General features: G+C 42.4%; 2 protein-coding genes across 2 annotated transcripts in view; both read right to left on the minus strand.

The window, feature by feature from the left end:
• Positions 1-12,756, minus strand: part of CCDC170 (coiled-coil domain containing 170) — a 125,924-nt gene extending 113,168 nt beyond the window's left edge. Inside the window, exons 1-3 of the mRNA XM_019527233.1 lie at positions 12,613-12,756; positions 8,357-8,433; positions 3,261-3,288 (exon numbers count right to left, since the gene is read on the minus strand). Coding sequence (XP_019382778.1) covers positions 3,261-3,288; positions 8,357-8,433; positions 12,613-12,756 — 249 coding nt within the window. The remainder of the gene's footprint in view (positions 1-3,260; positions 3,289-8,356; positions 8,434-12,612) is intronic.
• A 1,606-nt stretch (positions 12,757-14,362) lies between these two features.
• Positions 14,363-17,077, minus strand: part of ARMT1 (acidic residue methyltransferase 1) — a 38,961-nt gene continuing 36,246 nt past the window's right edge. Inside the window, exon 7 of the mRNA XM_019527022.1 lies at positions 14,363-15,077. The gene's annotated coding sequence lies outside the window, so the exon portion shown is untranslated. The remainder of the gene's footprint in view (positions 15,078-17,077) is intronic.

A 17,077-nucleotide genomic window follows, 5' to 3' on the forward strand; every position in this document is an offset into this window, starting at 1 on the left:
TTTAAGTTGGACATCAGGAGGCGCTACTTCACGGTCAGGGCGGCTAGAGTCTGGAACCAGCTTCCAAGTGAGGTGGTGCAGGCTCCCACCCTGGGGGTTTTTAAGAGGAGGTTGGATGACCACCTTACTGGGGTCATTTGACCCCAGTGGTCTTCCTGCCATGGCAGGGGGGCGGACTAGATGATCTGCTCAGGTCCCTTCCGACCCTAGAAACTATGAAACTTATATAACCCAAATAAGTTAATACTATTTCCTAGACCTACCAAGTAACAATACAAATATACATATTAACACATTAAGAACATATAAACCATATAAACTGCCTTAAAGAATACCCATAGCTATATAGACCTTGACACAACAATCACCCTAAATAGGGTGTGCACTCAGTACCTCCCCGAGAGGTTTCTTTGGAGCCCCTCCCCTTTAGGGCCCTGGGATGTGGATACATCCCTCCCGCAATAGAGGGTAGAGGCAACAGACCCTCCTGTCCTGTGCCCACCTTCCCTGTGGGGCCCGCTTCCCCATCAACTCCAGCTTCATTTCTGAACCAGCAAGCGCTCATCCCCTGGAGGCCAATCCTGAAAGAGCCTCTCTCCAGCAGCGCCTTGAGTTCTCCTCAGTGGCCTGGCACCCAGCACTGGGCAGCCCAGGGCTCTTTCTGTCTCATGGGAGCTTAACCTTTACAGGCTCTGGTTCCCTGGTCTCATACTGGGGGTCCTCCCTTTCCTAGGCCCTGCTCTGAGCACCGGGGCTCTTTTACTTAAAGGTGGAGCCACACTGCAGGGCTCTGCTCACTTGGTCTAGGGCTGGGGCTAACTAGGCAGGTCCTTGGTGCACTGACCCACACACTGGGTGAAGCCCGAGCAGCCGTAAGCTGCTCCCAGGGTGGATTCTCCATGTGCTGATCTGCATGCCGTGTGGGGCCCAAGCAGCCTCGAGCTACTCCCAGGGCCAGCTCTCCATGTACCAATCTGCATACAGACTGCCCAGCCATTTGCCAGGTGCACAGACTCAAGCTGCCTCAAGCGGCTCCTAGAGCCTGATCCCCATGTGCCAATTTGCACCCCGCTGAAGCTCAAGCAGGATCCCGAGGACAGCCATCTCTGGAGCTCCTCTCTCCTTGCTGTCCCTTGCCATCTCTCCCCAGCATGCTGAGCATGCTTCCCTTTAATACTCCTCAGGGGCTCCACCCCCAAAGTTCTCTGGATCTGGCTGGTGCATTTCTGATCCAGGTCCAGCTGCTCCTTGTCCCCTCCCTTTGGAAAAGGGCAGGGCATTGCTTCAGTTGCGCTGCTTCCGGGTTGGTGGGCAGGCTCCACCAATCAAACAGCAGACCCTCGAGCCTGGGACTCAACCCAAGCCCTGAAAAGGTAAGCCTGCTATACACATTATCTTGTTTTCAGCCTAGCAATACCCCCTCGACACTGCATTAAACATCAGTAAGGTCACTCCTGGGTCCTCAATCACGGCCAGAAACAGTTGAGGAACTTTCACCCTCACACAAAGGAGTTTCTACTCATTCACTAAGTATGATCCAAGCTGTCACATAGGCTATATTACATTCCCTTTTGGTTGGAAGACGCATTGATTTCCCAACATCCTGTAGCTACTTTTACTGATACTTATACTGTACCATTTCTCCAATTGCTACTTTTTATACTGTACCATTTCTCCAAATCCTGATCTTCCTTTCTGTTTTATTCTATTGGTTGTCTAATGTAATATATTTAGAGTGTATGCTCTTTGGAGCAATGATTGTATCTTTACAGCATAGCCTCCCAAAATTGAATGGGGGCAACACCCGTCTAGCACGAGTTTCCTATTACTGTATCTTTTCTTCAGAATAGAGCACAATATAAAGGCAAGAAAGAAGATTTATGATCCTCAGCAAGGATTTCAGTAATAATAATTAAAAAATTCCTGTTCCCTGAGCATCTAAAACCTAACATATTCAGTTAAAGCCCATAATTTATAAATATGTTTTAATATGCGGATCAGCACCAAGTGGGAATTTACAGAAGTACAAAAGCAGGTCTGTCTAACTCCCACTGAAGCTGGTGCAAGTTAGTATCCAACAACTCTTTTTTGTGCCTCTCTAAAGCCCACTACATGCCTATCTGCATCTTTAGATGCTTAAATGTCTTGGTACCTCTAGTCCTTAACCATGCAAAGATTTGAAATGGCTAGATTTTCATGTTTCCTATGTATTTATATGAGATGTTTTGAGCTGAGTATTTGCAGTTGCAGTTAAATAGATGTTTTGGGCTGAACATTTGTATTTGTGCAACACTATATGTTTTTCTCCTGTATTTTGCCAGGTAGCATTCACAAGCCTGTACCAAACAGTTAATCATAAGCAATGTGGCTAGCTTTAAAACAAATACGTTTACGCAGAGCAAACACCCCTGAATCCAGCGTTAACCAAGCTAAGACTGGAAAAGTGAAAATGTTTAATGTCTCAACTCTACCATTTACTCTGTGCTCTGCAGGCTTCATGCTAACAAAATGAAATCAATAAAATTCAGAAACGATGAGCAGCAGCACCCAAGCAAAGCCTTCTCACATGCTGCACCTTTTCTTCATTTGTTTTATTACTTTGAGTAAAAAGAGGATAAACAAGCATTTGCAAGTTGATCCTTTCCCTGCATATACAACCAATCCTGAAAAGAATTTATGCACACTCTTTTAGTTTAAATATAACTACTACTAGCAACTCATTCAACAAAAATGTAAACCTCTCTGTCCTAGGTCTCTTGTCCCACAGAATCACTTGCACCTAACTTAAGCCTGGAAGAATTTAGCAGGCTGCATCTGCCACGCTATTCACCTTTGCCTGTCTCACTTTTATGTAGGATTCCAGCTCGTTCTAAACAAAGTGGATCACATGAAGAATTGCTCTCCTCAAAACCCTCCAGCTGCCCACTGCCACTCTCTCTGCCCATCATACTTTCATTATCCTCTCTTTCTCTTCTCACTATTTACAGATCTCCATCCTGCCACTCTTCTCTCACATTTCAATCCAACCATCACCCAAAATCCCAATTATTAGTGAAAACAGATATACGCACATGGAAAAAAACCCAGTAAGACAACTGTTCACCATCATCCCAACTGACTTCTGAGCACAATGCCTTTCCCTCCCCATCCACCCCCCCGAGACACTGTCTTCAGATGGTGTGATACTCAGGAAAGGGATTGCATTTTCTTCTGAAAAGTACTTAGTGAATGCGTGCTGTCACAATATAAAACACACTGACCTTCTGTAACTCTGTTCTTCCTTTGTTTCTGCAAAACAAGTGGGAAAAAGGGATTAAAAATACCTGATATAATACTAAAGTGTATCTGAGAATTCTTATAGATCTGTCCTATTAATCTGTTTCTTCTTAGAGTTCCATCAAAAAATAAAGGTATAACAGCAGGGCACTACAAGGGTATGCAGAGCTTCCTCAAGAGCCTAAGGGAGACTCCAGAAACCACTCTTACTACAGCCAGGGCAGCTTTTGGATCCTCATCTTCCACCTCTTACCATAGACATTTTCTCCTGAATTTTTTGGGCTATGGTGTCCACTCCAATCACATACCTAACCGCTCCTTCCTCTTCCATATTTCCTTCATCCTCTTCTCCCTCCAACTCAATCCCTGCTTCTTTCCTTCATCCTCTTCTCCCTCCAACTCAATCCCTGCTTCTTTCCCTATTTCCTAACCCCTAAGGAAAAAACAACCATCAGTAAAATGATTGTGTCGTGGATTGACTTTAACCTTGAGCTCTTATCATATACGGCAGCCATTTCCTCCTTCCCACTTCCCCCACCCCATCTTCAAATTGCGTTTATTTCTTTAAATGAAGACTCCTTCCTAACTGCTCCTTCCTCTTCCATATTTCCTTCATCCTCTTCTCCCTCCCAGGGGCTTAGTAGGTAAATGCACTGGGACCTTGATTTGATTTGATCTGAAATCATTAAGGCCTTGCTACAAATAAATTGAATACAGAGGACAAAAAATTGAGTAGAAGAGTTAAGTCAAAGATTTACTTTCAATCAATCTCAACATCATAGCAGATTCTTACTTAACAAAGGGTCTTCATGAGTTGGTAAATTAATGTTCATGGCTGCTTACATACATTAAAAGGGCCTCATTCCACAAAGGAATTAATATGGGTATAACTGATTAGATATAGAGTGACAAAAAATTTCAAGACTGCTTGGAGAAACTTCTTGTTGTTTCCTAAGTGTTTCTCTGCCTAATAAATCAAGAAAAAAAAATAATACTTAGATTCTGAACATCCAATTCAACCTATAAAGGCAGAACCTTCTAAATGTCCTGAGCCCTGCTAAAAATCAGTGGGTTCCATCAGACTAAGTCTTCAAGGTTTCAATTGCAGGATGAAGGAGCTTATCTTTTCAGATGGGCTGTAGCTACAGCCTGAAACTCCATCTACTATTAACAGCTGTTATCTATGATCTAACTGTATTTCTCACTCTCATGAAATAATCAGTGCCTGCTTTAGAAAGATCACTTTCAAAATTCTTTAACAATTTACACAAAGAAACAAAAATGTTCTTTTAGGATGTAGGAAAGATTTTAGCTTCCATCTATTTATGATGAGACAAACCCTGGATTTTTTTATATTGAGACTCTTGCTAGAGAAGCAATTTTAGGTAGCTGCTATGCAACTCCATTATTCTTCTAAAGCCTAATAACTTTGAGGAAGTAGTAAACATCTGAAGACAAATCGTAAAGTGTTTTATTGAAATTTTGTCTCTAAAAATAGGCCAGTTCATTGAATCTGAACTACTGAAAGTAGAAAGGCAGGTTCTGAAAACAGAATTCCCAATTAGGTCTCACTACTAGACTAGGAACTCCATTCAGACAGTGTTCTCCCAACCTCCCGTGTAAAAAAGGTTTCCTTCCACCTGCTGTTTCCCTTTAGCTGACTAAGGAAACTACAGTTAGCTCTATGGAAACAAGACAACAGTTGTCTTGCAGCAGGTGCGAGTGTTAAGACATTTGCCATGTTGCAAGAAAGCATACGTACTTTGCTGCTTTTGCTAGTGCTGTATATTCTCACTGTGAAGGGTTCTGTCAGCAGAAAATAACAATGGGCATGCCGAACTGGCATTTTATTGGCAGCTGCGTATCAGCTGAGGGTGTGTGTTATTTGGAAAGCTGCTTGTATTCAGGAGTTTCACTGATTTGCATCAAATCTGTATGCAGTCACAGACAAACCTGTGGTGACAAACGTAACTTCTGTGGGCAAAATGTTGCAGTATAGACCAGGCCTTAACAACTCCAAAATAAGCTCAGGAGAATCCTCAGAGAGGAATAAACAACTGCCAATAAGCAACATCACATGTACAGATTTAAAAAGTATCAACATTTTATGCATTGGAGTTAAAATAAAATCTGTTTTATAAAGGAAAACAACACCCCGATTTTCTGCATAAATGAAAAACTACATAGATAAAGTTAACACTTATTTTATTCCAAGCTGTTGAACTGCAGTCACTAACTTCCTTTTCACACTAGCATGTCTGTATGAAGTAGGCTACCACCAGCTGACAACATGGATTAGTACAGAAAAAGAAAGCTTGTCCAAGGAGCTAGAAAAGGCAACTTGTATTCAGTTTTTGTTATACTCTAAGATTTACATCAGTCTTACTTTGTGCACTATGGAATATAAATATTTATGTTTATAAGCCATTTTATGTCCTGCTGGATGTAAAGTAAGACTGTACATGAAGTTTAAGGAACTGTATGATAGAGCATAAAAACTGGTTGACTTTCCTTTCAGTCGTGTTTCCCACTCCCATACTGTCTCTAGGCCGACAATCATAACACCAGCAGAGGGATTCATGATATCAACAACACCTAGAGAGGAAAAGCAGAACTCCATACTTGAATGCTGGATGAAAAAAGGATATTTGAGAGTATTTTGTTTCAAAACACATTTTTCTTGGAAATTTTTCATGTGCATACAAAGACATGGATTCAACAATCTCTCCCTTCTAACAGCTTTGCAAGTCGCCCTTCAGATAAATTAAACCTTCTGTGTAGAGATACAAAATGATGACTGATTATTACTTATTCAAGAGTGCTACCAGATGAAGACAAAAGATAAGACTGTGGGACTGTTTAGAAGTAAACCAGAGAGCCCCTATTTCCATTTTGGATAAAATTGTGTATTTTTCAAGCACCATTTCATACCTGAATATCTCAAAACACTGTATAAACATCATCTTACCACTAACATATTAGTATATACAATTCCAATATAAACTCCAAATTTACATTTTCTTTTCATGTAAAACTGTCATTGGGTTTTGAGGTGTTTTTGGTTTTTTTCCTCAAGAATGTTTTGGCTTTTCCTAGTCTTCCCATATAATTGGTGTCTAATGAGGGCTGAAGGAAACAAAAACAAAGCACTTTTAGCCAATTGTAAAAAACTGAAAAACTTCAATTCTCCAGTTTCCAAAGTTGGGATTTTGTCTCTCTCTCTCTCTCAAAAAAAATAAAGAACTATTGAAAAACATTTTTATGAAAAAAATGTTTGGCCTAAATCCATTTTTCATAGGGAAAATCATGTTTCAATTATTTTTTTTAGCCTGTCCTGTTGACAACATCCCTGTAAGCTAGACCAGGATTTTTACCCCCACTTCATACCTGGGGAAAATAAAGTAATGAGAAATAAAGTGATCTGGACACACCAGACGTCTATGGCAGAGCCCTACAAGTTTCTAGTAGTCTTGACTCCCAGGCTTGATTCTAATTTCACTTTCACTGGTATGTTTCAGTACCAAATCATAGACTTCAGTAGAGTTACTCCTAGTTTACACATACGTAAGTAAGATAATGGTCAGGATTTGCTAACTGAAGAAGCAAAGTTATCTGCCATACCAGCTGAATCACTACAGGACAAAATTCACAGCCCTAAGGATGAGAGCTAAGACATCCTGGTACCACACAGAACCTGAACTGATTTGGGAGTAGGGGAAGTGTCTAAATTCGAGCAGCCTGTCCCTGCATATCTATGGTAACAGCGCTGTCCAGAAAATGTTGAAAGTGCTACATGCTGTGGCCCCACCCCAAAAAGAGGGCTTGTGAGGGAGGGTCCTGAAGTCTGCAACCGTTTTCCTTAGCCCCTACAGCTGTCTCTTTCTGTTCCTGTGCAAGGAGAATTCTTCCTCATCCAGCTGGACCCTCAACCTCTAAGTACCCCTTTATACAGCTTCATCCATTTTATCCAGTGCACAGAAGGCAGACAAGAGGTGATAATCTCACCTAAAATGTTTGAGATTAAAGTAAAAACAACAACATTAATACTAGCAAATCTAGACCAGCACTTCCCAGGCTTTAAAATCTAGCTGATCGCATCAAAAAAATTGGTGTTTCATCCCATATAATCTTAAATAAATGTAACAACAGTGGATTCTAATTTGTTAACCAACCCATCTAACACCTGACTACAGCCCACACTACATACAATACAGTCTGAGAAACAATGACCAAGATAAAGTTTTGCCTTATTTAAAGTAACTTTCTGAAGCAAAGAAAGAATTCTTGGCATATTACACAGCACTGCCAACCACCAGGGTTCAAAAATCATAAACTGCAACGAACTGCAAGATTTGTTTGGAATCATGAAGTTGTAAAAAATTCAGTACACTCTTCCTTCTGGTTTCTGGTCTTGGTGAAGATACTCATGTCACATTTTCAAATCTTCCTTAGCAAACCAGGAAGGCTAGAGATTTATTCAAAAATATTAAAGTTGAGATTCTTGTTTAACTACTTGACTCCAAAAATGAGGGCTTTAAGAAAACCACCAAAAATTATTGGCCTTGCAACAAAACTGCAAGAATTGGCAACACTAAAGAGTGTCAAATAATGTTGGCTCATTTATTTTAAAATTGTTGATAATACAGCTTTCTTCTTGGAAAAGGCTGTAAACAAAGATTTGATCATTTTTCTCTATCTCCATCCTAATGAAGTTCACTCACCCTCTGTTAAGTCTTCTTTCCAAAGTGACCTGAATTTCTGCTGATTTTTCCCTCTGCAATTCCTATCAAACTTTTAATTATTTGTTGTGCATCTGTGTATTTTTTCTCCAAACATACTTGTTTCAAGAAAATGACAGTAATATCTAAAGAAAACACTCCAATTAAATAAAATTAATTATTTCTGGTATTTTTTGTATTTCTCTCCTGAATATACCTAAATCCCACCCCTCTTCTGCTGTAATCATTAAAATGATCATTGAGAGACAAGAATCATTATCCAATTCTGTTTATTTGATGATTTGCCTCAGTCACCAGTTTTTGAATGAGAAAAATAACATTGCAATCAAACTTTTTCTTACCTTGTAACATTACAAGTAACAGATACAGTCTCTCCTTCTTCCATTTGTCTGTCAGTTCCAGTGAACTGATCTTGGACCTAATTATAATAAATCTGTATTCAGTATAGTTAAGGAAGGAGGTTATCTCAAACCATTTATCAGAAAAGTGGCATTTTAGCTTTTATAACCACTTGTAAATTCTGGTAAGACTTGCTTATTTAAGAGTTGTAGTAAGACAATAAAATTTAAGGAAATGGGTCCCCCTGGTGCTTCCTCTCAAGTTATACAAATAAATGTTTTTAAAAAGCCAAGATTTGTTACTTGTAATTATTTTGAAACATTGTTGAATGTGCTTTACACATAAATAGGGACCTACTGAGATCCAGTATTGCCCACGAAATCAGGCAACGTCTGCCAAACCCACAAAAAAAAAAAAAAGAAAGAAAACTTGCTGGAAATAAAATGCTGGCTCCCCAGAGGGAACCAGCAGTCCTCACGGCACAGCAACCCAGCCAAACAATCCCTAGCCCCACCAACAAGGGGAGCCAAAGATGCCTGCTGCCCCCCGCTTCTTGCCATTGATTGGCTGAGGGCTACCTGTCATGCAGCCCCCACCCCTCTCCACCAATCAGCAGCAAGGGTGGGGCCTTATGATGGACAGCCTTCACAGCCAAACAACAGAAAGGGGCAGGGTCCATCAACCAAACGGGGCTGGGTGCCCTGACTAGTCCATGAAAGTGGCAGGGGGCCTTGTGATTTCCCCACAAAATCAGCTGGCCACCTCCTCAAGTTGGGTTGACCCCTACACATAACCAAACAAATAACACTCTTGTCCCTTATGATCTGGCCACATCCAGACAAAGGTGGGTGAAATGAAACGCAGCAATAGTACATGACTGAACAAGGAGCAATTTGCTGTGCACTCCTTGCAATTTTACTTGTTTGTTTGGGGGGGGGAGGTTATTAGAAGTGGATGGACTGATTTATAAAGGTCTTTGAGAAGAAATTTGTTTTATTAAGAGATATGTAAGAAAAGAGACTGTGAAGGTGATGGACTTTCATACCATGCCAATATTCTATTCTAATGCCTTATCTGTACTATGCCTTTCATATCTTGTATTATATGGAACAGATAATAGACATGTATGTGATAACTGTGACTGATCTGATCTTACAGAGAACACAGCAAGGCACAGGATGTGATCATCAACTTACACCATCAAATTCCACCATTTTTATGCATATTCATAAAAGTACATTATTTTTAACTGGTTGTTCATTCGTAAGTTATCTACTTTCAGCCCAAGAAACCTTTTTTCCCCTTGTTTTTTATTACCATTGATTCATAAAATCATAGAATCATAGATGTAGGGTCGGAAGAGATCTTGTAGGATCTTCTAGTCTGACCCCCTGCCCTGGGTAGGAGAGAAAACCAGGCTCAAATGACCCCAGCCAGGTAGATGTCAAGCCTCCTCTTAAAGACCCCCAGGGTAGGAGCCAGCACCACTTCCCTTGGAAGTTGGTTCCAGATCCTAGCCGCCCTGACAGTGAAGTAGTTCTTACGGATGTCTAATCTAAACTTACCCTCCAACAACTTGTGGCCGTTATTCCTTGTCATGCCAGGGGGCGCTAGGGGAAACAGTGTCTCCCCTAAACCCTTCTGGTCCCCCCTAGTGAGTTTAAAGACTGTCACCAGGTCCCCTCTCAGCCTTCTCTTGTGAAGGCTGAACAGGTTCAAGTCCTGCAGTCTCGCATTGTAGGGTCTGCCCTGTAGTCCCCAGATCATGTGGGTGGCCCTCCTCTGGGCCCTCTCACACTTGGACCCTGATTCTAACACTTAAAAATTGTTTCTAAAAACGGCTCTGTAACAGGTTGAAAGAGCTGTATTTACTTAAATGGTAGTGGGCCTTGGAATGTTAAAAAGTGTAAATTTAATGAAGGAACACATCACTTTTCTCCAATTCAAAAATAGATTTTCAGTATTAAACTACGCCAGGTGACAGCTACTCACTCTACTAATAGCTATTTTCCCTATTAAATAAGGCATTGTTAAAAAGGTGAACTTTTGCCTTGGTGACCTTTTTTTGCTATTACTTTAAAAAGAAAGTGGTTGGATAGTCCAGTCTCAATAGCCTTGAGACTCCCCTTTGACTTCAGATCAAAGCCATCAAACCACAGTTTCAAAGGAATGAGTTAGAAGAGAGAAATATAGAGAAGAAAACTTCAGATAACAGTAAATTCCTGATACACCAGAGATACTCCCTTTTGCAACGTTTAACAAGAATACTTTTGTCCTTGAATTTGTAAAGATAAGCTCTAATGGCCATTTGAAATGTATTTAAATATCACTGAAGCAAACAACTCTATCACTTTGCAGAGAATTATGTGTGGCAGCTGCTGAAATAGATTAAATGAAGTAAAACTAAAATTTGAAAAAAAAGGATGATTTGCACCATCATCTCTCAGCATTATGATCAGTTATCCTTCATAGAAATTAAAAAATAAATAAGAAGCAAGGCATTACTTTTCCTTCTAGGCATATAAAACTGACATGTGACCTGTTTATGGGATTTCCATACATGCTAAAGAGGAAAGATAATGCTGTAAAGTGGCTAAATAATCAAAAGAGCCACTTCTGCAGGAGTTAGAAATTGTAACCCTACTAGAAAAAGTAGGATGGAGGCTTTAGACTAGTGGTTATCAAACTTTCTGACTTTGTTTAAAGTTTTCCAAATTAATGTCGTCACCTCAGATACATAAAAGCATAAATAAAAATGCACTGCTTTGTCTTCCACCACAGCAGTTTTTCTATATGCAAACTGGGCTCCTCCAGACTGTGGATTTTTCCCCCCAAAGTTTGCTAATGCTTTTTAACTGGAATTATCCCAAGAAAAAAATAGGAGATTTTGTTTTATTTCAATTTTGACATTTGGATCAATCTAGTGTCTACCAACTGGAAAAAAAAATCTTCAGAAATATGATGTGGGAATAAAAGTGTACCCTGGCTAGGCTGGTTTAGCACAGCCAGATGCTTACGGAGGCTCCAAAGGGGCAAAGGAATTCCACGTGACTTTGATTCAACTTTGGAAAGGCCAAGGGTTCTTGCATTGCAGATTCACCACAGTTTGAGAACTGCTACATCGCCCACTAGACAGAAGGGGTTTCCATCAACTGCAAACTAAGGGTCTTATCCAAGAACATCTCCAAGTTATGACACTCCCCACATCAGGAAACTCTGTGGCCCCTGGAGAGACAAATTCCCATCACAGCTATAGTTTTGGGAGGGAGCAGTTATTTTAATAGGTTAAGTCAGGGGTGGGCAATTATTTTGGGCGGAGGGCCACTTATTGAGTTTTGGCAAGCCATCGAGGACTGCATGACAGGCAGCCAAGGGCAGATAAATATTAATTTTCTAAATTTTTTGGGGCCTCGTAGGCTGGACAGAATGGCCTGGCAGGCTGCATCCGGCCCCTGGGCCGCATTTTGCCCACCCCTGGGTTATTTAGATAGAGCGTAACAGGGTGTTGGATTACCGAAGCATTTGCTAAAATGAAGAGGAGGAAGTCAGAACATTCACTGGGACCCTGCTGCCTGCCACTAGAAGGGCTGGGGGAAGAGGCAGGTAATGGCCCATGACACAGAAGCAGGGCTGGGAGGGACCTCCAGAAATCACCTAGGCCAATCCATGGGCCGCAACCCAAAAGTGGGTCTCAAGAATATATGAAAGGGTGGCAAACAAACTTTAAAAATGGTTTCTCCTTTCAAGGAGAAAAACTGTGGCTTTTCCCTTGCAGGCTGGCAGAGCTCCAGCCTGTGAGGGGCTGCTTGGAGCCCCCCCATAGCCCACACACTGGGGGCAGAGGGCAGCAGGTCGGGAGTGAGGGGCACTGTGTCGGGACTGGGCATCCATGTTTACAAATGGGTCCTGGTACACAAAAGGTTGAGAACCACAGACCACCCCGCTGCCAGAGGCACCATTGCTCCTCTCCAAAGAAGGGCAATGGGGCAGCATCCCTGATTTGCATTAAAAAGAGAAACCGAAGTCGTTCCCCCCCCCCGCAGGCTCCCTTGCTGCTGCTGCTGCCTCCGCACGGAGAGGGGGCACGGGGCCTCTCCGGCTCAGTGAAGGGACGGGGAGCTGCTACCCGACCCCTGAGCCTTTCCCCTCCCTCCCCCGCCGCCTTCTTTCTCCTCCCTGCTTGGACACAGCCCGTCAGGCACTGACGCTGCATTGCACCGCAGAGAGCTGCGTCCCGGCGCAGGCAGGGGCCAGGTACCTCGGGCGCTAGGGGTACAGCCGCCGCGGCGTAGGGCAGCAGCGCCGCGTTGCTAGTCACATCTATGAGCCGGGAGGCGGTGGCGGAGCCCGCCCTCCAGGACCCGCCGCTGCCGCTACCGCTGCTGCTGCTAGCGCGGCTCATGCCCGCCTCTAGCCCCGAATGCCGGCCCGGCCGAGGTCCCCATGGCAACGCGTACACATTTCAGGTAAAGCGAGCCTGCGTCGCAAGTCTCGCGAGACGCCTGCAAGTCTCGTCACCGGCTTGCCGTGGCCGAGATATGAGTCCGCAGGGAGAGCACATTCCAGGCTCCCCCCTCCTCCCCCATGCGGCCTCACAGGTGGTTGAAGCCGAAGGGAGAGCGCATTCCAGGCTCCACCCTCCCCCCCGCGCGGCCTCACAGGTGGTTGAGGCCGACGGGAGAGCGCACTACAACCCTGCCCAACCCCTGTCAGCCTCCTCGCTGGCCGTTGCGGACTTGGCCCCTTGTACAGCATAATAATCCCTGGGAAGTTGAGCTTTACCTTAAACGTGGGCCACGAGTGCATCATTAAAAAAAAAAAAAAGGGGTAGGGGAGGAAGAAGACCCCACCACAGCCGGCTCCCAAAAACTAGCACAGCTTCAAACACCAATACATGCAGTGATCCGAACCTAGCAGCACCCAATAGCCCCAGCTGCAGCATCCCAGAGCTCCCCTAGCCATCACCACCAAGCTGCAACGTCCCAACTGGGCTTGCCTGCCCTTACGCAAAGCCTAGCGCCCTTCCATGCAAGACCTGTGGAACTTGGCTAGATGGAAGTGAGCCAGCGTGGTCTACTTTTAGGCCCCCACTGGAAAAACTGCCGCTCAGGGCCTAATTATATAAAGCAGAGTTTATTCCCATCAGCACTGGAAGGGGAAAATAAATATGACTGGGGTGGCAAGAATCACCTATATATCACCCACATGTATTTCACCATGAGTCAAGTCTGCCCAGCAAATACAGGGCTAAGGCTGTCAGGAGAAAATGAAATATGAACAAGATGCTGCTCCCATACAGATGTGCTTTCTCCTGCCCTGGCAAGACTAGCAACAGTATCAGTGTTCTAGAGCCAGCAAAAGCAAACCCTGTTTGATGAGTCCAGAGTTTACAGAAATCAATATGTAGTGCTACAAGTGTGAAAAGGACTATGCATAACAAAGGTTTGGGATCAGTTGCTAGTGCAGACACACTCAAAATCTAAATACACTTTATGCTTCTGATCTTTGCCATCAAAACATTCAATAGCCAGGATGAAAAAGTGGACAGTTTTGTTGGCACGGTATATACTATGACTGGAGCTAGATTACAACTTTTTATCTGCAAAGGTAAATTTGATAACTAGCTTCCTCTAATGCCACAAAAAGTTACCTTGCTTAGAGGCCAGTCCAGTTGCCATTTAAGTGAGAGAAAAAAGACTACTGACTTCAGTAAGAATTGGATTCAGATTTCAGAGATTTGCTCTGCAAAACTGAACACAAAACATATTATGACCAGGAATCCCAGTTTTCTCTGATTAAAAAAAAAGCCCCAATTTTTGGATTAAAAAAAGTACTAAAATCCACATTTTTCCATGATCAAAATGAAACACCACTAACATGTATCCAAAATCCACATTTTTCCATGATTAAAACAAAACATATATATTAGTCATATTAGTAGTGTTTCATTTTAATCACAGAAAAATGTGGGGTTTGGATTACTTTTTTAATCTGAAAATTGGGGTTTGTTTTTTTTATTAGAGAAAACTGGGATCCCTGGTTATAGTGCATGCAGGGAAGATTGCCTTACTACAAGTAAATTTCAGGTTAGACTTCCAGGCTACACTGTGATCCCAACAGAGTTCAGGCTGCTTTGATAATTCAAGATAGATGCCACGCAAAGAAAGTGACATGGGAACAAGACTCTTCCAGTAGAGATGTTTTCTTCTGTATCTTTAAGGTGTTGGAAATGTTCAGTCCTTATCAATTCTTGTTTTCATTTAGCTTCTGTGGCTTCCAGGGCCTGGGAAACAGTTGCAATACAAGACTGCCTCCCATCATCACTTTTCCTAAGATGAAGATAAGAATCAGGGCCAACAGTGCCTCAAGTCATTGTTTAGTGAGCAGAGTATCTCACTGTGGTTCCTGTGAGCTAGTCTCCATTGGTTGAACTCTGGAAATGCAGGTAGATGGTTTTCCATACCATCTCTTCTTGCCAAGTAGACTTTACTTACTTCTTCTACAGTTACATTGCCTTCACATGCTGATCCTCCCACTGCACCATTGCTTTGCTGTGGGCTTAGAGAAAAACGGAGGAACTACTAATGAATTTGAGCTGTTTACTTCCTTGGTTGTGGCACAGGTATCTCTACACCTCTCCAGAATCCAACTTTTGCTTTAAAATAGCTCTTACGGCTCTGTAGCTAAGCACAGCTCCTATAGTGAGGCACATGCAGCAGAGTCCTACAAAAACAGAAGATAGAAAATTGTGATTGTATACCCTAGAAAAATGAACTCTCTTCTGATTCCAAAAGGCAAAATAACGGTAAAGGGCAGGAAAGCTGAAGTGCTGCCTTCTTTTACGCAGAAACCATGACCTTAATTTTAACAATATAAAATAAAATGGGAAGTCCTACTACAAAATCTAAGTTGATTTATATTCCTATTTGGAAGCCACATAAGATTCTAACATGCATGCATGCATGCATGCACAGGGTTTAAACTAATCTGAACATTAAAAAAAAACCTACAGGGAAAAAAAGAAATGATATTTTGCTCTAGAGGCATTGATACTGAATGAAGACTACAGCCTGATGTGCTTTTATCAAAACAATTCTCCCTGGCATTGATTCAATACCATTAGCAATAGCACTGTTTTAGTATGGTGGAACCCAGATCATTCATACCCAAATGCTTCACAACTCGCTTAAATTCACCAGTCCACTGTGAGCAAGACAGAGGTAGGCAACTGTTTGCTGCAAGCTCACAATTGTTCATCTTTGCAGGAGGGATAGGCAGAGCTGACCCTAGGGATGTGCGGGGCCCAGGGCATATCAGCTTGTGTGGAGGGTGGCATGGCGAGTGGCCAGAGCAGAGAACTGGCGGTGTGCAGAGGGGTGGTGCCCTCAGCACGTGCTAATGGTGCTGTCCGTGGGGCCCGGGGCAGTTGCCCCGATTCATGCCCCCCCCCCCCACCCCAGGGATGGCTCTGGGGATAGGAAACTAACCCTGCAAAGAATGTAGGTTCTACTACACAGACAAGCCCCCACCCCAGATGGCCACCAGCATTGTAGACTCTGCTTTACCTAACTCCACACAGCTAGATAATATAATGTCCAAAAGAGATTTGTCATCTGGAGAACTATCTATACTGAACACTTGCATCATTGCTGTCAGCCTAATGTAGACAAAGCCACACCCAGAGGGTTGGGTCCAAGACTGAGAACCCGTAATACCTAGACTCAAGTTTCAATTCTAATGAACTGCAGCCAAATTATGACTGAGGCAGGGGGCCAAATTCTTGGGACCAAATTCCTCAGCTGAGGTGACATAAATCTGGACTAATGTATTTGACTGGCTACTGGGGTGGGGAAATGGGCATTTCAGTGAGGATCTTACAAAAATGCGATTTCCTCCATGCTGGTGGTGACACTGTGAAATTTATGGTGCTTATAAACTGATACTGCTGGCTAGGACCCCCCTGGCAAAAAATGGTTTCTAAGTTAGAGTATACCGTTCATTCAAGAGTTTTGTGGGCTGACAGCACTTCTGATCCAAGAGAGAATTTTAAAAGAATTAGAAAAATGACTGAGTATTTGGAATTATAGGGAAGGGAAGAACTGAGAGGAAAAATAGTACATGAAGGGCTACTAAACAAGTGAATAAAATAAAACACACACAAGCAGTGGTCTTTGGCTACTATCTGGGAATATTTCCTTGCAATATTGAAAACAGATTTTCAATTTCGAAAATATGATTATAACTCTTACTTTCTAAAAAAGTGACTCTAAGTTAATCATAGACACACAAGAATTCCTTCAATGATTCTAAACTAGTTGCCTGATGCAGTGGATACAGTGCTGAATTAGGAGTCAAGAAACTAGTTTTTCTTTTCTGGGTCAACCATCGATTTACTCTGCAGTTCCCATCAGTCAACATACCTAAATTTGCTCATCTATATCATGGAGATTATGAGATTGAACCATTTCTGTATAGTTCCAGAAAATTTGTAGATTATCTGACCTAAATATTACTCTTGAAGAGAAATGTATGAAAACAGCCATAAGAAAACATATGTCCCTGAAGCAGAAGTTAGGAAAATAAAAATAGGCCTTGAAGCAATTTAGAACAAAGTAAGGAGTTCAGAGTCATAAAAAATTTTTTCAAAGGACAGACCCTTTCCTTATTTAGCAGTTAAAAAAAAAAAAAAGAAAAAGAAAAACAACCCAAATATTTCAGAAGTG

Source organism: Gavialis gangeticus, unplaced genomic scaffold (genome assembly GCF_001723915.1).
Source record: "Gavialis gangeticus isolate Ggan-Ray unplaced genomic scaffold, GavGan_comp1, whole genome shotgun sequence".
NCBI classification, from domain to species: domain Eukaryota; kingdom Metazoa; phylum Chordata; order Crocodylia; family Gavialidae; genus Gavialis; species Gavialis gangeticus.